This window comes from Ipomoea nil, unplaced genomic scaffold (genome assembly GCF_001879475.1).
Source record: "Ipomoea nil cultivar Tokyo-kokei standard unplaced genomic scaffold, Asagao_1.1 scaffold3017, whole genome shotgun sequence".
Taxonomy (NCBI): Eukaryota; Viridiplantae; Streptophyta; class Magnoliopsida; order Solanales; family Convolvulaceae; genus Ipomoea; species Ipomoea nil.
In genome coordinates, this window is record NW_017619445.1 from 1,146,555 (window position 1) to 1,170,471 (window position 23,917).

General features: G+C 37.7%; 1 protein-coding gene and 1 long non-coding RNA gene across 3 annotated transcripts; one reads left to right on the forward strand and one right to left on the reverse strand.

Annotated features, from left to right (window-relative positions):
* The first annotated feature begins 4,867 nt into the window (after positions 1-4,867).
* On the forward strand, positions 4,868-7,492 carry LOC109163341. Of its 2 annotated transcripts, XR_002051257.1 has the most exons (8): positions 4,872-5,189; positions 5,780-5,842; positions 5,918-5,991; positions 6,071-6,223; positions 6,314-6,431; positions 6,529-6,631; positions 6,971-7,093; positions 7,236-7,492. XR_002051257.1 is itself a non-coding variant. In XM_019312092.1 (6 exons), exons 3-6 carry the CDS (start codon positions 5,946-5,948, stop codon positions 6,533-6,535), a joined length of 324 nt encoding a protein of 107 aa, XP_019167637.1. In that variant the 5' UTR covers positions 4,868-5,189; positions 5,780-5,842; positions 5,918-5,945; the 3' UTR covers positions 6,536-6,621. The 2 variants fall into 2 exon arrangements, 1 of the variants encoding a protein (XP_019167637.1); XM_019312092.1 differs by lacking the exons at positions 6,971-7,093; positions 7,236-7,492 and having other exon boundaries at positions 4,868-5,189; positions 6,529-6,621.
* LOC109163342 lies at positions 6,632-15,343 on the reverse strand. Its single transcript, XR_002051258.1, has 3 exons — positions 15,332-15,343; positions 9,336-9,346; positions 6,632-6,730 (listed from the first exon to the last, which is right to left on the reverse strand). It is a non-coding gene; the product is annotated as an uncharacterized LOC109163342 (long non-coding RNA).
* Positions 15,344-23,917: the final 8,574 nt, after the last annotated feature.

Sequence of the window (23,917 nt, forward strand, 5' to 3'; positions counted from 1 at the left end):
TAAACAAGGAAATGGTTTGAATAACAACTCAAGCCAATGACGATACAATCATCAAGGGAGGCCTAATGTCAATCAAGGGAGTAAACCAACCGATGGTTCTACTAGGGAAAGCGGCCAAGTCACATACAACCCAATTCAAGGTAATGCAAGCAATGTTCCCTATAGGCTACCACAAGCTTCCCACGGTAATGCCTATACTCCTAGGTATGAAAGCCAAATAGAGTTTGAAGAAAGATTGATGTGAACGATGACCGATATGGGGAATGAAATAAATCTCTTCATGCAAGAAATGAAGCAAGAAATCTGGCAAGAAATATCCACATTGCGCCAAGAAAGCCAAACTGCCATAAGAAATGTGGAGACACAGTTGGCTTAAGTGGTGAAATCGATCTCGGAAAGGTCATGGGGTGCTGTTCCAAGCACCACCGAGAACAACCCAAGAGAACATGTTAATGCTGTTTCTTAGAGGGTTGTGAAGGAGGACACTGGAGATGTTTCTTAATTATGAGCCAAAGGGGAGCACCAATGTGTCTAAAGCCAAGGAGGAAGAACTCAAAAAGAAGGGTAATGAGGCTACCTCAAGTGGCCTAGCAACCCAGAAGGAAGATTTGAAGGAAAAGCCGATTACACCTCGTCCGACCACCAATTCACTTTCCTCAAAAGCTTGTCAACATGGAAGAATTGGAGTGAAAAGGTAAATTTAATGCACTTCTTCATAAGATTCACATTGATATACCATTCTAGAATGCACTTGGTAAAATGCCTAAGTTCTCATGCTATCTTAAAGAACTTCCGAAATAGAAGAAAAAGTTGAGTGATGTTTCTAAGGTGGTTTTGAATGAAGAATGTCCATTCGTGCTTTATAAAGGATGGCCACATAAGTTGGGGGATCCTGGTGCATTTGTAGTGCCTTGTTTGGTTAAGGATCTTGATTTTGATAATGCATTTGCTAATTTAGGAGTGTTAATTAATGTGATGCCTTCCTTTGTGGTCGACCGTTTGTTGTTACCTCTTTTGACCCCAACTCATTTGAGCGTTTGCAGTCTTGATGGCTCTATTCGGTTCCTTAAGGGGATTTCCAAAAACATGTTGGTGCATGTCAAAAGATTTATCACTCCTGTGGACTTTGTTGTTTTGGATATTGGTGATGATGATCTTGATATACCTATGATCTTTGGTAGACCATTCTTGGCCATTTGTAGGGCCATTATTGATGTTGGCACAAGAAAGTTAACCCTTCGTGTAGGTCATGAGGAAGCAAAGTTCGTTATGGTTTTACCAGAGGACAAAGCAAAAGGCAAGGGCAAAAACAAGGCCAAACCAAAAAAGCCTTTGGAAAAGTGAAGATCTCTTGTGGAGGAAGAATTGGATGACCCCTAATTACTTTCGACCCAATGGTTTTGAGGTGCCATGAGAAGAACATGTTGATTGTGTCGAGCTAAAGACGTTAAACATAGAACTTTTTGAGAGGCAACCCAATTCCTTTTATTGCATTTTGGTACATTTTTTTGTTTTATTTTATTGTTTTTTGGGTCCATGTGCACAGGAACATACCATAACGATGCTTAGGGAGAAGCCATTTTGCAAACAAATTAGGGAGTTCATAGTATGTAGGGTGTCACAGTCGTGATTCCCAGCGTACACTGTTTGGAAAGATTGTACAAAGGGGTTCATGACCATGATCTAGACTTGGCAATTCGTGTATACGGGTCCGTTAACGGGTCGACATGATAACAACACGAACACGATAAGGCTAAACACGGACATGACACCTTATGGTTAACTGGTTCAAAATTTTAACACGAACACGATTTGTTAACGGGTTAAACGGGTTGACACGATAGATACGTTTTGTTAGCAGGTTTCAAGACGTGTCGGCACGAAACCCGTTTAAACCCGCTATTTCTATTAATATATTTAAAAAACTAAAATTTAAAGTTAAGTTATATAAACAAAAAAAAAAACTTACAATTCAATCCATCAAACAAACTAAAAAATATTCAATTCATAACATTCATAAAATGATAAAATAACATCCAAAAAGCATAATTAAAGGAGTATATACTAGTTTTTACAATAAAATTGAACACACAAAATTCAAATTTCAAATTGTCAAAACAATTGCTGTAGGATCTTGGCCTAATGTAGTAAATTCATCCTTAGTCATGTTCATAATATTTTTTGTAATCTCATTCATGGCAATGGTTTTTAGCGGGTTATAAACAGGTTTGTGTAAACGAGTTCGTGTTAACGGGTTAACACGATAATATTAACGGGTTAAACGGGTTCTTAATATGTTTAACAGGTTGACTCATTAAGACACGAAACATAACGGATCAATTCATTAATGACCCGGGACACGTTAATGCTACACACTAACCCGTTATTTTCATGTTCGATTTCGGGTCGTTTCCATAATTTCCAGGTTTACCATGATCCCTTGCGTACAAGTTTCTGGAAAAATTGTACATAGCGTCCCACGATCATGATATTGCTCTTACAACTCTCTGAAGAAATTGTACGAGGGGTTCCACGATCGTGGTACTTAGCGTGAGGAATTCTGAGAAGACAAGACTTTGTACGACGATTGTACGCGGCGTTCCATGAGCGTACAATTACTAGTACAATCTTCCTAGATGTGGGTTTGCACTTCAAATACTTCCATCCCTTCATATTCTCTCATTCCACACAAAACCTACCCCAAGGTACGAGCATACTCTTTTCCATTGCACATTCCTTCCATTCTTTTGGAGATTTCAAGCTAGATTCTTCAAGTTTCCATCAACTTTGAGGTAAGAGCTTTCATCTAGACTCATTTATGATTAAGGTTCTTAGCGTTTTCTCTCTCTAATACACTATGTGTTGATAATGCTAGATTCTTGTGGTGTTATTGGATAAATTTTGTTGATATTGTTTGAGATACATGAGGAGAACCCTTTTTTTTTTAATTGATAAATTGCATGGTGGATTAGTATAATTGAATGAGCATGGTAAACCATAGGTTTATGAAATGGGGATTTTTAATTGGGTTTGTTCAATTGTGTTTGCATTGATGAATTGATCATGAAATTTTGCAATTGATTATGTGAATAGAGCTTTGATTGGTAGAATGCATGTTGTGTGGGATACATTTTTTCACTTTTGAATGAGTTTGCCTTGTTAGAAGGATGAATTAACATGTGTTAGGCTCGGTTAGGATGTTTGATCATTGAGGTTTCCATGAATATATGAGTAATTATTTTTGACTGAATTTTGGATCCCATGTATCATGATTGGCATATTTTTGAAGGTGAATTTGAATATGTGATGTTCATATGTGTTCTTATGAGTTGATGAAATAATGGATGTTGCTTATGTTCATGTCGAAAGTTTTTTTTTTTTTTTTTTTTTTTTTTTTTTTTTTTTTTTTTTTTTTTTTTGCATATGAATGTGATTATGTGAGCAATTTGAAGTGGATTTGAGCATGTAGGATGAAGGAAGGATTGTTGTGCTTTAATGCTACACATTACATGTTGAGTATAAAATGAAGTTTTGTCTTGAGATTTACATAGGAAAAATGGTGCGCCGAAAGGAATTAGCCAAGAAGAGAAAGTATCATGTTTGACAGAATATAATGCCTTAGTCACACTCATAGTTTCAGTAGACGCTAGGCACTAGTTGGGCGGTAGAGTAGTGCCTAGCGCCTAGACAGCTTAGGCAGGCGACTATGCGACTTACTAAAAAAGAAAAAACAATGAATGTGTGTGGGTGTATATATATATATATATATATATATATATATATATATATATATATATATATATAGATTTAAGATCATATCAGAACATGTGCTTAGGTGAGAACATGAGAACACATCATATGCATCCATCTAATATTTTTTAATGGTCTAGAATAGATTAACTGTGTGCGAACGCGCATTAAATGTGTGTAAACGCTATTTAGTGTGTTTGCACACACTTAATCTAATCTAGACCATTAAAAAATATTAGATGAATGCACATGATGTGTTCTCGCGTTCTCACCTAAGCACATGTTCTCACTGAAACCCTACCATATATATATATATATATATATATATATATATATATATATATATATATATACTACAAGAAAAATCATGAATCGCGATGGACTATATTTCGTCGCCATATAGCGACCGAAATTACGACCGAATACATTCCGTTGCAAAATGGCGATGGAAAAGGCGACGGAATTAAATTCCGTCGCGAATCTTGGTGCAAAGATAAATAAAGCCCGCAAAATATTGGCGGCAAAATATTCACGACCGAATTTACGACGGAACTAATTTCCGTCGCCCATTTTGTGACAAAAGGGCGACCGATGTTCATTCTGTCGCGAAATCGCGACGGAAATTGCGACCGACTTGTTTCCGTCGTTAAATGAATTAAATTTTGATATATTGACTCAATATTGCGACGGAAATTGCGATCGTCTGGATTTCGTTGTAATATTTTTTTTTAATTTTATTTTTTCTTCTGAGTTAAATGGTAGCGTTTTGAATATGAAATAAAAATAAAAATAAAATAAAACATTATTATAGTTGACTAGGGATGGCAATTAAACCGGGGGCGGGTTCGGAGATTTTTTTTGCGGGGACGGGACGGGGAGGGCATTCCCCGCACCGACCTCAACCCCGTCCCCGAATCCCCGTTTAATAGTTAATATATATATATATATATATATATATATATATATATATATATATATATATATATATATATATAATATGAATAATTAATAATTAATTAATAATTAATAATATTAATAATAAAATTAAAAAACAAAAGCCCCTTAGTTCTATACTCTTATCAGTCTGTCTTATTCTTAACCCTAATTCGCAACGCAGTCATGCAGCCGGCAGCCAAGCCTCACTCCCTCACTGTCCGCACGCCCTCCGGTCTCCCTCTACGCATCGCTGAGCCACCGTCCGTGTCTGCTCGTCGCTGAGACGCCGTCCGTGTCTGCTCGTCACTTAGATGACGCCAAGCCTCACTCAGTCACCCTCGCCGTCCGTGTTTGCTCATCACTGAGACGACGCCAAGCTTCACTCCCTCACCGTCGCCGTCCGTGTCTGACTCGTCGACCTCTCTCCATCGCCACGAGCCTGCGACGCCGTCTGTTGTATTGACTTCCGTCGTCCTCTCTCCATCGCTGCTTAGTTTCTTCAGGTAAGCGAGTAGCGACACTGTCTCCGTCGTCTGCTGCTATTTTAGTTTCTCTTTGTAGGTGTTTTAGTTTCTCTTTGTTGCTGTTTATATTAGTTTAATATTACTAATGTCTGATTGAGAAATAGAACTAAGACATTGGATATTTGGATGTTTTGGCATGAGAACTATATTTTCAATTGTATTGGCTAAGTAGCTGGTTTGTATTATTGTTTGATTGAGAAATAGAACCAATTCCATTAAATTTTGTATTAGCAGGTTTGTAATGGTTTGTCTATTGATTGTATCTGCAAAATCCCTGCTAAGTAGCTAACCTGCAGACAAGATTCCATTAAACAATATGAATTTTTTATAATATTAGACTTTCTTTTAGGCATTAATAAAAAATGGGGACGGGGACTGGGGAGATATTTCAGTTCATGACTTAATGTGTTGTACTGTGACTATATTTCAGTTTTTAATTTTATTACTTTAAGTTATTCACTGTGTAAGTTAGTAATTTATGTTTATTTTTATTTATTATGTATTTAATATTAATTATCATATTCATATATCATATATTCACTTTTGATTATCTCTTGGAAATGTGTAAGATTACTATGAGGGGCTCGTGTTCTTGTGAAACCATATAGGGGAAAGTCAAAGCCTATTGAAAGGTATTTTTACCTATTCGAGATGTTGTGTTATGATGTTTCTTGCAATGAAATTAAGTTGGTCTTGCTCTCTTGCAGGAAATTTCAAGACAAAATTGATCCATCAATGAATTACAACTCTCACAACGATTTTGAATATGAGAATCAATCAAGTTTGTTTTTAGCTTCTCATTGCGTAATTAAATTATTTTGTTTTCCAATAATTTTAAAGTGTTTCGTATTTGATTATAGGATTGGATTCCAAATTTCTAAGGAGATTCGAGGAACAACACGCTCTCAAACTTGAGATAAGGCGACTCTCGCAACTGCAGTTAGCACGAAAGCCTCTGTTGTCTAATCATTCTTTCTTTGGCTGTTCCATGGACGAGCTGAAAATGTCTGAAGGTGCAGTTCCAAAGACTTGGTTTTATTAGACATTAAATTTCACATTTCCTAAATTTTTTTTTTTTATCATTTTTCATTCTTTTCTTGCAGAGTATTCCAAGCTCACGTCTGCTGATGATTTCTACCAGTTGGATGGTCCAAGCGGCGGCTCCTCAAGTGATGATAATAACCAAATATATTCAAGCACAAAATACCATGATCACGGGAGGTACGAAATGCGGTTTCCTCCTATCTGACCAATTCTTCGGTTTAATACTTTATTTTAATGATGATGATGATGATGATGATAATGTACAACAATTCAGGAATTAATCTCCCGGACAGCCCCTTTGCATCTGCATTACCGACCAGCATCTCTGCAGTTATGTAGGCCAAATGACACATAACAAAAAGTCGTTCATCTGATAGGTAAGATTAGTGAAAGGCAGCCATCTGATCTTACGTTTGACACAAGATACAAAACTATTTTCCCTGTGAAGTTCTCTGTTTGCGAGTTTTAGAGATAAACTGTGTATTTCTTAATAGTATAAATTCCACTAGCAAATGTGTAAGATTACTATGAGGTAATCATCCATGTAGATACCGAATGAATTTGCATCTATGTTGGGCTAAAATTGACTTTTGGGCAGAATGTGATATTTTATTAGTTCATGATCTAATGGATATCATACTCTTTGTTGTTGTTATGCTTCTTTCTTCCTTTAGCAATTTATAGCCATTTTCACATCCTTTGGTTTCTTGCTTCAGACGAATGCTGACAGGAGGCTTCTGGCTGCAAAGGGAAGTGTTCCAATTGGAATTGGCAGGAATTCACACATCATCAAAAGACCAATCATTGGCAAGAATGCTCGTAATGGGAATGATGTGAAGGTTCGATATCAAATAGTTGTCTGCTTTTCTCCTCTTTTTTGCTTTTAAAAACTTGGCCATTAATCTAGTGAACAAGTGTGCTCAATCTTCCTATGCACGTGTAACATAAAGAAACAGCTAACTTGACTCTTGATTGTTTCAGATCATTAACAATGAAAATGTTCAAGAAGCAGCTAGGGAAACTGAAGGATATTTCATTAAAAGTGGAATCAGAATCATCAAGGATGCATTGATTCCTAGTGGAACCATCATGTAGAAGTATTTGAAAATCATGTGTACATGATTACTGTAGTGTAGCCGTTAGAGAGACTAATGATGCATCCTGTTAAACCTTTCGTTTTAGTTTTGAACTTTTAAATAATAAAGCATAATCTTCATCTCTATGCTGCTTTTTTCCCAGCCTAAGGCGTTTAATTGCTATGATTGAGATATAGGAAAATAACATATTTTAAAAATATTCATTACTATTTAAAATCACAATTTTATTTTAAAATAATTCAAAAACGCGATGGAATCGTGATGGAATATAAAATTTGCGACGAAATATTTGTTGCAAATGATGCGACAGAATTACGACGGGAAACATTTCCGTTGCGAAATGGGCGACGGAATCGCGACGAAATTATTCCGTCGCCAAAAGTTGCGACGGAATTATTCCGTCGTCTTTCAAAATACGACAAGGCGATAGACGACGGAATAAATTCCGTCGCTATTCCGTCGCGAAACGCGATTCGCGACGGAATATTCCCATTCGCGATGGAAAAATTCTGTCGCGATTCGTGATTTTTCTTGTAGTGATATATATATATATATATATATATATATATATATATATATATATATATATATATATATATATATATATATATATATATATATATATTATTGTGATTGTGTGAATTAGTAATCTACAATATTAACCAACTTTCTTATCAAACAGTTGGTGGGCAGATTAACACAAATAGATAATCTGACAAACAAACAGATAGGCAACCAGATAAGCTAAAGCGCCGAAAACTAAAGCAAAAAGTAAATCAACACACAGGTTTGTTTACTCAGTTCAATACAATGTGTATCTACGTCTGGGAGACGATCACTGATGCGTCCAATCCACTAACTCAGAATCCAATGTGCAAAGGTAGAGAAACGATCTCACCCAAGTGCTCCACACTAGGTCAGTACCCAATCTGCAAAGGTTTAGTCGATTGTTGAAGACGGAGACCCACGCATTCAGAAGTCCATGAAATCCCTTCAATGGAGAGCTAACTCTGATGCAGTCTGCTTCAATGACGCAGTCCCACGCTGTTCCCACAACTGAGTGATCTTCACGTCCACTGTTTAAGCACAACTGTTTCTTCTCAAGTTCATCTTCTTAAATCACCATGAACTTTAGGTCTTGAGAAGAGATAATAACCAGAGAGAGACTTTTAGAACAATGAGTGCTATTCTAGATTCAAGGATTGTATTGTATGCTTGTATCCAGTTTCTTGAATCAGCAACTGATATATAAATTCCTGGTTGAGGGTGTAGGACACGTAATCAGAAATTCAAACAGCTCCTTAATTAGATTACGTCTTGCATGATTCCAGCTTAAACTTCTTAATCATATTCTTAGCATACTTTTCTTGAGAGATAAAGTATCTTTCAGTGCTTTGTTTCACTTGTAAACTCAGAAAATACGTCAGTTAACCAACCATAGACATCTCAAACTCTCTCTTCATAACATGCACCAAATCATCAGTATACTTTTGTAGAGTAGATCCGAATACAATATCATCGACATAGATTTGAGCTATAGTAACATACTTTCCAGTAGACTTGACAAATAAAGTCTTGTCTACACTTCCCCGATCATAACCATGTTGTAGAAGATACTGAGTCAGACGTTCATACCAAGCTCTTAGAGCATGCTTAAGGCCATAAAGAGCTTTCCTTAACTTGTAGACATGTCCTAGGTACTTAAGGTCCTCAAAACCTTTAGGTTGAGCCACGTAGATATCTTCATGCAAATAGCCGTTTAGAAACGCAGTCTTTACGTCCATCTGAAACAGTGTGAATCCAGTATGCAAGCAATAGCCATTAGAATTCTGATTGATTCTAGCCTAGCAACAGGTGCAAAAGTCTCATCATAGTCGATTCCTTCTATCTGAGTGTATCCTTGAGCAACTAGTCTGACTTTATTTCGAGCAACATTCCCTACTTCATCAGTCTTGTTATTGAAGATCCATTTTGTTCCAATAACATTCACACCCTCTGGCTTAGGAACGAGATCGCACACATGATTTCTCTCTAACTAATGAAGCTCATCTTGCATAAACTTAACCGAGAGATCATCTTGTAAAGCTTCTTTGACATTTTTGGGTTCTATCTTTGAAGTATAGCAAGAATATCCAGCCAACTCTATCAGATTATTCCACACTTTGCTTCTTGTGCGAATTCCAGCTGATGGATCACTAATGATGTTGACTGATGGATGATTATATTCTTCTGAGTTCTAGTTGACTTGTCCCTTCCATCACGATCAGACAAAGATTGACTCATCCCATTATTATCATCATCTTCATTTGGTGGTTCATCAGAGACAAGAGGTTGATTAACATGTTCTGATTCATCTGGCGGCTTGAGTAGTGTATCAGGTAATGTATCAAATGCAGAATCAGACACTATTATGGCTTCAGGCTCATCTGGCTCATCATCTACAACAACGTTCACTGACTCTATAATTGTTTGAGTCCTCTTGTTATATACCCTGTAAGCTTGACTATTTGGTGAGTATCCAAGGAATACTCCCTCGTCACTCTTGGGCTCAAACTTTCCTCTTTGTTCACGATCAATCAAGATGAAACATTTAGTACCAAAAATATTGAAATATTTCAAGTTAGGTTTTTTACCTTTCTATATTTCATATGGAGTCTTAGATGTACCAGGCCTAAGACAAATGTGATTCACTGTATGACATGCAGTTTGCACTGCCTCAGCCCAAAAACGTTATGGTAGACGTGATGCATTAACATAACTCTTGTCATTTCTTGTAGTGTTCGATTCTTTCTTTCCACAATGCCATTCTGTTGAGCAGTTTGAGGGGCAGATAACTCATGGGCTATTCCATTTTCTAAGCAAAAGTGTGAGTAAGATGAGTTTTCAAATTCCTTCCCATGATCACTTCTGAGTCGTAGGATTTTGACAATAGGTTCATCTTTCTCCTTTTGAAGTCTCACACATAATGTTTTGAATGCTTCGAATGCCTCAGATTTCTCCCTTAAGAAAGACACCTAACAGAAACGTGAAAAATCATCAACACAAACAAATATGTATTCCTTACCACCAATGCTCTCAGTTTGAGTTGGACCCATCAGATCTATATGAACCAGTTCCTAACATCTCTTAGTGGTAATCATCTTTACAGCTTTGTGAGGGGTTCTGGTTTGCTTTCCTATAACACAGGTACCTCAAACTCTTTCATGATCCACTTTCAGCTTTGGTATGCCTCGAACAGCATCAAGTTTGATGAGCTTGTCCATATCCCGATAATTCATGTGACCCAGTCGTCGATGTCATAGCTTTGACTCTTCTGACTTTTCCCTAAAACAAATAGTATCATTGGTTAAGATATAACAATTATCAAAAGAACGTGTACCTTCCATGACAACTTTATCTGTCTTATCACGAACGATGCAACAGTCTCGGTTGAAGCAGACATTCCAATGAGGTAAGCCTGGAACATTTAGAGTGCCTTTACCAATTATCTTGCCTCGTTGACCATCCCCAAACGTCACTGAACCGTTGCTAGGTTGAATATATGTTAGATACTTTGAATTTCCAGTCATATGTCTCGAGCAGCCACTGCCAAAGTACCATCTGGTTTCAGTCAATGCAGCAGACAACACAATGGTTGGATAGCAAACAACTTCTGATTTTCTAACCTAAACTTGTCTCTTGAATGGAGCAATAAACTTGTTCTTGTACTTCTCCTCTCTTTGATCTTTATAGAAATAGTAGCATTCTGGTCATGTGTGACCTCTAACTTGTCAATAGTGACAAGTAGGAACATACTTCTTGAGTCTGACATACTTGCCCTTGTTTCTAGAATGAAGTGATTGAAACTTAGTATGCGGAGGTTCAGGCTCAAATGTAGAGTTGGAAGTGCTTCCTTTGACAAACACAGAAGCAGTCTTAAATGATTGTCCCCTTTCGAATCCGAGACCTGTTCTACTATTTGACTTTCGACCAGAATATAATATTTTGGCCAAAGTAGATGTAGTGTCCATCATCTTGATGTTTTTCTTCAAATCTTCCTGTTCTTTGATCAACTTTCCTTCTCGAGATCTGATCTGAGCAATAAGATCATCCTTCATTTCTAAATCTGCGTTAGCTTCTTCAACTGTTCATCTCGCTTTCTTAGATCCTCATTCAGACTTATGTTGATCTTCACCAGATGTTCCCAACTTGCAACAAGCTTAGCAATCGATCTCTAACTGAGTATGTCTCTCTTCAAAGTCATCAGAAGACATATAGGCTTCATCATCATCCTCATCAGAGTCTGAGTGAATCTCTGTTGTAGTAAAGAAAACAACAAAGTTTCCAGTATTTTCATCAGACACCTGGTCTGCATTATCTTTTTCATCATCACTCAACGTTGAAGCAGACTTGGACTTCTTTCGTTTCGAATACATTGCACATTGAGGCTGTATATGCCCAAATCCTTCACAATCACAGCATTGAACAGACCGATTTAGGGTTTTACCTGTAGAATTCGATGTGTTCTTGAACTCACCGGATTGTGTAGATTGACCAGTATTTGAAGATGAGGGGGTTGATCCAGGTTTCTGATTTACAGAGTTTCCACCCTTGGATTGGTTGCGATTAGATTGCCCTTGGTTTCTTCTTGAAATTTTTCGTCAGCAAAGCCAGAGATTCGTCCTCAACATCTTCAGAGTCAGACTCTTGATCAGCCTCAGTGATGAATGCCACTGACTTTCCCCGTCTTCTTGAACTCGGGATATCATTGGCCAACACTTCAAGTTCATAAGTGTGAAGACTACCCATTAGTTCACCTACACGTTTCTTTTCCGAACCGGCATTTTATTGGATCGCAGTCACCTTCATCCGGAATCTCTTAGGCAAAGACCGCAATATCTTCTTGACTACTCTATCTTCTTGAAATGGTTCACCAAGAACAGCCGCTCTGTTCATCAGATCTTGAACTCTACTATGGAAGTTCGAGATATTTTCATCTTCATCCATCCTCAGAGCCTAAAATTTTGACAATACCATCTGAAGTTTGGACTGTTTTACATCACTGGTGCCTTCATCTCTAGTTTCTAGGATTTCCGAAGCCCTTTTTGCATCCTTTATTCTAGTAACTTGAATGAATACTGATTCATGTAAAGATCCTACAATCGAATTTAGGGCATTGCTGTTGAGATCAGAAGCAGTTATCTCATCATCAATCCAATTCGCTATTGGTTTAGCCGATCCATCTGCATTTTGAACTATTGGAGGTGTCCATCTAGTGAGGATAGTGGAATACACCCTTGTTCCTTGTGCTTGGAGGTAAATCTCCATACGAGCCTTCCAGAATGAGTAATTGTGACCATCTAACTCAGAAGGTTCCGTATTCGAGTCCATCCTGATACAATCAGACAACTAGCCAGAAACACAGATAGAGAGAAACACAAACAGAAAGAGAAGATAATAACAAACTCTATTACCGAAATACAACAAAAAGCTTTTTCCGTATGGATCAAGTCATTATGCAGACTTAAAAGCTCTGATACCAATTGTGATTTTGTGTGAATTGGTAAACTACAATATTGACCTACTTTCTTATCAAAATGTTGGTGGGCAGATTAACAGACAGATAATCTGACAAACAAACAGATAGACAACCAGATAAGCTAAAGTGTGGAAAGTAAAGCAGAAAGTAAATCAACACACATGTTTGTTTACCCAGTTCTATACAGTGTGTATCTACGTCTAGGAGACGATCACCGATGCGTCCAATCCACTAACTCAGAATCCAATGTACAAAGGTAGAGAAACGATCTCACCCAAGTGCCCCACACAAGGCCAGTGCCCAATCTACAGAGGTTTAGTGGATTGTTAAAGACGGAGAGCCATGCATTCAGAAGTCCATAAAATCCCTTAAATGGAGAGCTAACTTTGATGCAGTCCGCTTCAATGACGCAGTCCCACGTTCCCAAACTGAGTGATCTTCGCGTCCACTGTTTAATCACAGTTGTTTCTTCTCAAGTTCATCTTCTTAAATCACCATGAACTTTAGGTCTTGAGAAGAGATAATAACTAGAGAGAGACTTTTAGAACAATGAGTGTTATTCTAGATTCAAGGGTTGTATTGTATACTTGTATCCAGTTTCTTGAATCAGCAACTCATATATAAATCTCTGGTTGTGTAGGACACGTAATCAGAAATCAAACAGCTCCTTAATTAGATTACGTCCATACCCTTTGAGGTGTCCAATAAGTGAGGACTTTCTTGTAATTTCACCTCAGGCCATAACGGCATTCTGCCAGATCATACGCTCCTCTATTAAATGTCTTCCAACTACTTTAATTTTCTAGAGACACTTCTGATGGATTACCTGATCAAACAGGTTCATTCTTCAAACTCAGACTGACTCTGATCTACAGCCTATTCTAATTTGACATAATAATAATGTCAATTACATGTTGGGGTTTAACAAACAAATTAAAACACTAACATAGTGTTTAAGCATTGATTGTTCACTACTATCAACTCCTCCAACCATATATATAACTCTATATACCTACCTCTTCACGGAAAGTGTTGGCATCTAACGCTTTAAGGACCATTACTGGAGTTATTAGGGGTCTTTCATATTAGGCTTATTCTTCTTCTTGTTGGCAAGCATAACCTTCATCCTTTATGTCGTTTCACCATTCTCAGTATCTTCAGGCATTTTTCCTTGCTTGCATTTCTTTGTGAACTTTTTATGCGTTTTCAACACTGAACCACTCAGACTTCCTATTCTCAACTCTTAGGTTTTGGTCCTTTTGGTAACATAGTTAGCTTATCAGCTAATTTAATTTTGGATTAGAGTTAATTCCAGCAATGATTCTCCGATTATATTGATTTTCCAAAATTAGCCATCGACTTTTAATTTGGACACTTTAAGTCCCTTGACTTTCAATGTCTTTGCAATAGAGGTCCTTTTGTCAGAATACGGTTAATTGGACTTTAAATGAAGGGGTAAACTCATCATTTCACTTGCCTATGTATTATTCTTCGTATTTTGCTGTTGTACCTAGTAAACATCTCAATAATGGAGGAACACACACACGGGCAGTCAGCAAATGGAGAACGACAAGGAACATTTTAGGGCTTCGACTGAGATTATCTTCATATATATCGCGTATACAAGGGAGAAATACGAAGAATAATACATAGGCAGGTGAAAGGATGAGTTTACCCCTTCATTTAAAGTCCAATTAACCGTATTCTAACGAAAAGACCTCAATTGGAAAGAAATTGAAAGTCAAGGGACTTAAAGTGTCTAAATTAAAAGTCGAGGACTAATTTTGGAAAATCAATATAGTCGGAGGACCATTGCTGGAATTAACTCTTTTGACTTGTTTCACCACTATTAGTTGTTTGATTTGGTTAAACATTCAATATAAGTTGTGTTTAATTAATTAGCTTTTTGTAACAGCTTATTGCTCTAAAATGCTAAAATTCAAAAAGCTGCTGAAAACAGTTTTTTGAGAAAATCATTTTGCATGTAATCAACTATCAGTTAACAACTAATTTATCAAACATCTTTCTATAATCAGCAAATGCTATCAACTACTCAAACTCACTAACACAATCAGCTAACAGCTATTTACCAAACTCCCCTTTGTCATTAATTGCTCCGTTGCTCGTTGAGCCCGTGCATTAACGAAAATACTTTCAAATTTAGTGAAGCTCATTCCTTCAACTTTACATAGCAGATCAAATGTCTTCTTTAGATCACCAGTTTTGAACTATTGAACAGCTCATACTTCATGTCAGTCTTCTCCTTAGCAATCATACTCAATAGCCAAATCTAAAGCTTCAAGATCCTCCTAGGCTTTAAGCATTTGAGTTTTACACTTTGCTTGAACCATTTGAGCTGGAGTGATGCTCGGAAAGGAGCCTTGCAGTTCACAATCATTATTGTGTGCACCATATTATCAAATAATATACTTTTAGTATATTAAAATGTACGTTGTATTCACGGAAAGTACATTATTTGAGCACTGGAAGTACATTATTTTATATAATATACATTCAGTACACGAATAATATACTTTTAATATATTAAAAATGTACATTTTATTATGGTCCACACAACACTACGTGGACTACAAATAATTTATCCACTCCCTCATTTATTTTAGCTTTAGAAGATCTACAATAAATAGATATATTGGACGTTGTTACTAGCCCATATCTTCTTGTCCTTAGAAACTCATCATCTACGGCAAATTATGCTATGGTGCACACGGTTGTAAAAACAGTGTACATTAAAAAAAAAAATCATTTTCGATTGTCGTTAGTTACAAAAACATATGTTCATAATTTTATAATTTCACATTCTAAATGTATAATTATGAAGTTATGGATGTGTAGTTATGCAATTCAGAATGTATAGTTATGAAGTTAATGGATGTGTAGTTATGCAATTCGATTTGAATGTATAGTTATAAAGTTATAGATGTGTAGTTATGCAATTCTAAATGTATAGTTACGAACTTATGGATGTATAGTTCAAATTATGCACAACATAATGCCGTTAAAAGCAAACGAAACTGATTTTTTTTTTTTTAAAGTTGGACGTCAAAACGACGTCGTTTTTGCATGGTGCACACGGTTGCACAGCATAACGCTCCATCATCTACCGGTTCTTCCAATTCTTCTGCAATTTCTTATGGAAGAAGGCCTACTGACGCATTGTCGGCAAATTATGTTGTGCAACCGTGTGCACCATGCATGGTGCCCACTGTTGCAAAATGATGCCGTTTCAAAAAAAATTAAAAATTCTTTTTCATTGCTGTTAATGGCGTTAGGCGGTTTCCTTTCACATTCAAACATTTCATTATCTCTCCGCAATCGCACAGTTTAGAAATTATGAATCTACAGTATAGTAATTATGAATCTACAACATTAGATTTGTGAAATGTGATAGAGCTATATGCTCATAATTTTCGATGTTTATATTCTCAATTGTTGAACTCTGTATTCACAAATCACGAAATTAAATGTTCATAATTTGATAACTATACAGTTTAGTTAATGCGATAACTCCCGCATTGTCCATTAACGTATAGGTTGCAAGAAATAATATTGTCTAACCATGAACCAAAATTGTTGCATGACCTATAAGACTTCATTAGATAAATATAAAATGTATAAAATAATTATGTTATAATAAAAATATCAATAATAATTTAGAAACCAAAACCAACAATGCCTATATATTCTACTGTGCTAGTTTAAAATTAATAAGAGTTAATACCTCCAATAGTCCTCCGAGTATCAACGATTTACCAATTGTGATCATTCGATTTATAGTACGTTACTGTGTAGTATAGTTTTGAGATTTTATATACAATATGTTATTGTTGTAGTATAGTTTTGAGATTTTATATACAATATGTTTTTGTTCGCATAAAAAAATGGGAATGAAAAAAAAAATCTTGGAAACATTATATTGCATATACATGGCAAGGCTTAACACATACACAGCAAAGGGATTGTGTTTGGATTTGAACAAGAAAGCAATAATTAAGAAACAATCGATGATTACAAAAGAAATTAGGCTGCAGGCAAGTTGCAGCTACACCATTAAGTTACAAATTTACCTGTCAAAATAATGTTTTAAAATTATAATATAAATCTTTTGGTCTTTTGTCTTTTCTTTAGGATTTATTGTGCCTACCAAATCGAACCAGATTGGTAAGTTTTTTCTTTTCTTGTTTTTATATTAAAAAAAGTTAAGAACTATAATATTTGGAGTTAATTATCAAAATGGTCTCTCGACTATGGCGAAAGTACTGCCTTGGTCCTCGACTTATTTTTTTTGCGGATCCAGTCATCAACTATTCAATTTATGTCCGATATGGCCCTCCGTCTGTTTGGGGTTAAGTCACCGTCTAATATAACAGCATAATAGTCCTTTCACTCTCCACTTTAAGGGCATTAGAGACCTTTCACTCTTTTGTTGTTGCAGCAACATTTTGCTGTTTCTAGTGGGTTCAGAGCCGCAGGCGAAAACCTCGACGCCATTATCGGTTTTCCGCTCATTAATTGGTCCTCGAAATCGTCGAGCAGAAAAAATTAATTATACCTTCGCCATCATCATCACCTTCATGCGTACACCCCGCCATTATCATAAAAATTTTAAGTCCTGGACTGGGTTAGAATTGTTCTGGAATTTAATGGGTTTATTTTCTCAGCATGTGTGACCCCGAGGATACGACGAAAACCTGCAAGGCGCAAACGTTACTGCTGTTGCGACGGAGGTCGCCGGAAGTCTCCCTCTCTCTTCGTCACCGCCTGCCCACTTCTCACAATCGTATGAATCCCTCCCAGAAGTGCACCAACAATGATTTGGTCCTGACGGTACCAAGTTAAATGTCTTCGGTTGGGAACGGTTCGAGCAGGATCCGTGTATTCGGTGGGTTCCTTGGTGGAACCGTCAACATAGCCCAGGAGGTTGAGACCAACAAGGGTAGCATGAACTTGTCGGCACCAAACTGGGAAATTGACGGTAGTGATTTAATGGGAAAGTGTGTGGGAGCATTGAGTTGGATGATTTCATTGGTGATAGTAGAAGCCATCAAAAAAAAAAAAAAAAAGAAAAGTTCTTTCGTAGGAGAAAGTTGGCTCTTGATACCATATAAGATCATGAACTGTATTTATTTAATTGACACAAACAACTAGCTATAAATAGCATACAATGGAGATAAGCTAGCAGGTGGTTAGCAGGAAGTTGTAACCACCAATTTAACACTGCTATTCTAAAGGCGAATAATTAGAACTAAAGAGAGACAAAATGTATCAGCCACAAGTATCATTAATAGTTTCCCCCTCTCCGGCAGCAACTACGTGGCGAGCAGGGGCTAGCGGTGGAAATTCGTCTCATTTTCTCCATCGGAATTGAAGAAGCGACTACTATGCATGATCAGATGACATACGAGTAGCTTTGGGACTTCCATTCTCTTTGTTTGGAGTAGTACACCCATGTTCTTTATCGCAATAGTCAGAATACGCACTTTGATAAGTTTCATCATTCCAATTTTTGTAGTCCAATCCCTCCTCGGCCATATCTTTTCTGAGATGCAAGATCACCACTAGGCTGTTGGGCTCCTTTTCCGATGGCTGCATGTGGCGGTGGATTGTGAAAACCAAGATAGTGGAGACATTGTTAATGCAGCAAAGAAATTGTTGACTCAAAAGATTCTGTCAAAGTTATCTGCAAAAGGGGATTCCAACCCGAAGAAGGAATACCAGTCCTAGGAGGAGTCATTATTGAAGAACTACTAATCACAGTATAATTAGGAATATCATAGTCTTTATTGAAGAACTACCAATCCCAGTATAATTAGTAATAGCATTGTTACTCACAAATCTGTTAGGAGTAGCTGCTATAAATAGGGATCACCTTCTACCACATCAGGTAAGCATTCAACATTAATCTTGTGAGGTATGAGAGTCTTTGAGAATAGGATACTAAATTCCCCTAGAAAGTAGTACATATGTTTAGGTTTCAATAGTTTGGTAGGAAAGATCATTCTGTTGTGTAATCTTAGGTTCCAAACAATGTACTTTAAATATTGAGCTTTTAGTGGATTTAGGCAAGTTCTCAAATTGAGAAGTGTCTCGCAGATTAGGGTTGGTTGCCCGAATTGCGTTACAGATTGTTTGTGTTACAATTCAACTTAAGTTTCGACATCACTGTGTGCTGCGCTTTACAAATTTCAGAAAGTATAAATTATATATCGCATGCAATATGGTTAGAGTTGAGATTACTCCCCTTTCACAGCAACGACAACAGATTGCAGAGATTGATGACAAACAGGTGTTTGGGTTTAGAGAATATAAGTGCTGCTTTACAACAAGTGCTTACGAGCAGTCTATTCCACTAAAACTGATTAGCGTGTCAGAGCAATTTCTGCCACAAACCTTTATCTCCGAGTGAATCATATTTATGTGAATTCAGAGGACATAAATCTAAGGTACTAATCTTGTTGATTTGAGCGGGGATGCTAGGGAGGTGTGGCAGAGACGGTGGTGACGGAGGTTTGCCACGGTTCACCGGAGACGGAGCGGGAAGCAGAGACAGTTCCTGATTTCCAATTTTTGCTTGTATTTTCTCTTTTTTTTTTTTTTTTTTTACAGAATTGGCAAGCTCTCTTTCTCTATCTTCCTTCATCTTCACTCCCCTTCGCCCTCTTTTCCTCTCTCTACCATGGTCGACGGCGTAGCAGCAGCAATAGACTGTTGACCTTTTCTCTCTCTCTCTCTTGGCGACCTCCAACAGTAGACAAAGGCGGTGATGGCGAGAAACCGCGTCCCTCCTCTCTAGTTTCGTCTCCGGCGAGCTGCCATGGTTGGTCACTCACCATCCAACGTAGGAAAAGAAGAAGTTTGTTACAGAATTGCTGAAAGGAATATTATACACTCAAATTAGATGGTGACTTAACTCCCAAACAAACGGAGGACCATATCGGACATAAATTGAATAGTTGATGACGCATCGGTCAAAAAATAATTTGAGGACCAAGTCGGTACTTTCTCTATAGTCGAGGGACCATTTTGGTAATTAACTCTAATATTTGCTATAGCAAACTATATTTAATCTGCGTGGATCGTTGTATCGTTCTTGATCCATGGTGCAATTGATAATAGCATATTGAAGTCCAACGAGTCAATATCGTCTCCTCGAACCTAATACCTCCCACTTGGGAGAGTCACTTTATATCGCTTGACCACAAGATCATTGAGACATATATCCTTATTATTCATCCTTCATTCACAAAATATACAAGATATAACAAAAGTTTTAGGAAACAAGAAGCTTCTAAAGAATGAAGTAGGAAACAAGAATGTGATTTCAGTTTTTCCAGATTAAGTACTCTTGGTTATCTTGATTAACCCAAATGTTTGAATATTTAACTATAGATGACCCTAACTACAATTGATTAACCAAACATTGTGACAACGATATATCTTGTGCGGAAAAATAAATCAAACAAAAAGTAAATGAGTTAGAGTATTGTTTACCCAGTTCGATACAATCGTATCTTAGTCTTGGGACCACCATAGTTAAGTCCAATCCACTATCTCAATAGTAATTCCTACATACGGCAAGAGAACACTTTCTCAGCCTAATGTGCAATATATCTCATTGTAACACCCCGAAATTTCAAGACATTTAAAACTTATAGAATAAAGGTGAAATCTCATTAAATCCCAAAACGTAATACAAGAGTACGGGGTGCTATGCCACACCTGAGCTAGAGAACTCAGGTGCACAGGCTAACTAACTAATATCCTTGATAATGTAAACGCATAAGCATGGCACGCAGGCCGAAAGGGAGACTATCTACTTCTACGCTCCAATTTCTAGCGCGCTCCAGTGACTTATCCTTCTGTGCCTGAAAGCCAAATATATCTGTTCAGCGAGAGATGCTGGTAACCCACTCCAACGCGTTGAAATACAATACATATAGAGATATATATAGATATACGAAAACCATTTTGAGCATGAAGATATATCCTACGAACTCTAGCTTTTAAAACCGGGAATGACTCGACAGATAAGGCTAGACACAAGCAACAGTTATAACAAGCGTATACAATCCACAACAGGCAAGACAGATAAAGCTGAGCACAATTAATAATCATAACCCAACATAAACAATCCCCAGCATAAATCCCATAGTCACATCCCCCAAGATACTCATAATCACAACTCATCCATATCTCATCACATAGCACACTTTGTTGACGCCACAGGACCAATCGCATGCCCATACATGAGGGTCAGCGCATATAGCTCTGACACGGCCCCGCAGCACCCTGCCCCGTATCGCAACACGGAGGGGTCGATCGCAACCGACCGATGAACCGCAGCTCATCATAACGTTTGATCGCAACCAAACAGTGGACCGCAGCCCAAGAGAATGTCATCTGACCGCAGCCAGGAAATATGAACCGCAGCTCATGTAGAAACATTTGATCGCAACCAAACGGTGGACCGCAGCCCGAGAGTGTAAATCTGACCGCAGCCAGCTTCTGAACCGCAGCTCAGGAATAACCAATCCGATCGCAACCGAATTGGGGTATCATGCACACATAACACATAGCAAGCACATGCAACCCACATTAACACATTGGGAAGGGGGAGGAAACGTATAACAAAACCTATGCGTGATCCTTCACATGCTAAGAATGGTCCTAAGGGGTTCATACTTCTTCCACCTAGATCAACGGGATACCAATTCAACTAGCATGCAATATAAAAGACTCATAAATCTACGAACGGTACTCGAAACATCAAACTAGACACGGCATGATGAACGGAGTCCGTTGGGACACCACGGGGATCGGGGAAACATCAAACGGGGAAGCCGGGGTCCCGAATGGGGGAGATTTCCAGCGGGTAACCTGTGGGTGGGGGGCCACCCGCCGGCTGCCTGCCGGTAAGCACTGTTCCGGGCAGCGGGTCGCCGGCGGGCAGCTGCCCGCTCGCCGGCTGCCCGCTGCCGGAGACGTCCCTTTCGGCCGCGGGTAGGTGGCGGGTCCCCTACCCCCCACTGACTCTTTACACACAAAACGCCCCGGGAACCATTGTGGAACCCGAAACCATGCATAGACACTTTACAACGTAATTAACGATCAACACGTAGACAATCAACGGATCAAATACGAGAAACGTACGACACATAACCTATCATGCTTTTCTAAACACAATCGACACCCAAACATGCGATTTCCCCACCCGATACACCAAGAATAATATCATACGATACAACCTAGGGTTCTAATCACTTTTATATCAACAAGAATACGATTCGTCTTCTAATTACAAGATTCGGTACAAATAACACATAAGAATCAAGAACGCCATACAATTATCAAGAACGACATATAATCATCAAGAACTCCACATAATTATCAAGAACGCCATAATTATCTAGAATCTCCCAATATCAAGATCACCCATGGAATTATCCCATCGATCATCAATAATAATATCACAAATCATCAATACACAATAATATGGGGAAATCCTACGGGGGAAATCATAGCTATAAAAATAGGTTTTGTTGAGACATGGGTTACCTCTTAGCCTTAATTAATTCCTTGGCTATGAAGGGTCTTTCTTTAAGCTTTCTTGCTTTCTTTATTTATTCTAAGGGGATTCTTGGAGCTCTTTTGGGGTGGTGGGGCGTTATTCTCGTGGGGGGTTCTAGGTGCCCTCTAGGTTCCCTATTTATATATCTAAGGGTCTTATTTTAGGATCTAATCTTTTTAGGACTAGGGGTTGGGTTTAGAGATGGGGGCCCACGGACTATGGTGGGCTTTTTCCTAATTAATTTCTGTAATTTAATTCTTTTTTTTGGGTAATTGATTAAAGGATTAATTGGTTTTAGGGTTCGTAACACGGGGTGTTACACTCATACGGTAAACACCCAATCTTATGAAGCTATAAAGGATTGTTGAGGCTGGAAATTTGTGATATCCACAGTCCAAAAAATCCCTTTTTGGAGGTCCGCGGTGTCGCTATCCGTCTCGCTGACTCACCCACCACTATACCACAGTTGTATGGAATACGATCCAAAGACAAAACTTTGTAGAGTGTCTTCTCAAGAATCTTCTTAAACTCAGATCATCAATAATGTCTTGAGAAAATGATTTCATAGAGTATTTCTCTTGTAAATCGTAGAGAGAGTTTCTTGATTTTAAAATCTTGAAGATTACCTCTTGTAGTTCTATCTCATGTGTTTTGTTGAAGTCTCTCTCTAAATAGCATATAAAATACTCTAGAACGTGTAAGACAAGTAATCATAAGATATTTCATGTAGTATGAGTTATTGTCTTACCCTTGAGGTTTCATCTAGAGGTGCATGGATATTCTTGTAAAATAACCTCAGGACGCGTAACTGTTTTGTCATATGTATAAGGAAAGTCAGTATAGTTCCAACGGCTAGTTTCCAAAGGCTTTGGTGTAGATTTTGTTCTGCCAAATCTTTAGTTAGCATACTAACTAGCACTAGACCTAAACTTTCTATTTTTCCATAATAATTCTGTCAATTAAAAGTTGGGGTTTACAATACTAAACACTAACAAACTCCCCTTTGGCTATTATTTGGCAAAACATTCAAGACCTATACAACTCGCAATAAAATGACAACATTTTAAACAACCAAAAACTTAAACATAAAAGCAGTACGTATACGTAATTATTAAGTGAAGTCATTTCCAAAGGACAATTGTTCAAAATACATAACAAAGAACCAAATACGCATAAAAAATATTAATTGTATTTCAAAGTAACCATCAACGTAACCAAAACTACTCAACTACCCCCCCCCCCCCCCCCCCCCCCTCCTAATATCACCATCTTCCCCCTTTTGTGAAGAAAATATCCAAAGTTTAGGATTTAGCGGGTGCCCCCTCTTCATAATAGAGGATAGAAAATAAATAACAAAAAGGGATATTTTTGTAATTCAAAAAGGGAGCTTAGATTCTGTTGTAACCGTCTTCCATTTGCCACCTATATTAGTTGGCCAGCTATCTCTCCATGCAATACA

Coding starts and splice junctions, on each gene's coding strand:
- LOC109163341 (XM_019312092.1), top strand. CDS start 5,946: ATGAATTACAACTCTCACAACGATTTTGAATATGAGAATCAATCAA. Junction 5,992..6,070: donor TGAATATGAGAATCAATCAA/GTTTGTTTTTAG, acceptor ATTTGATTATAG/GATTGGATTCCAAATTTCTA. Junction 6,224..6,313: donor CGAGCTGAAAATGTCTGAAG/GTGCAGTTCCAA, acceptor CTTTTCTTGCAG/AGTATTCCAAGCTCACGTCT.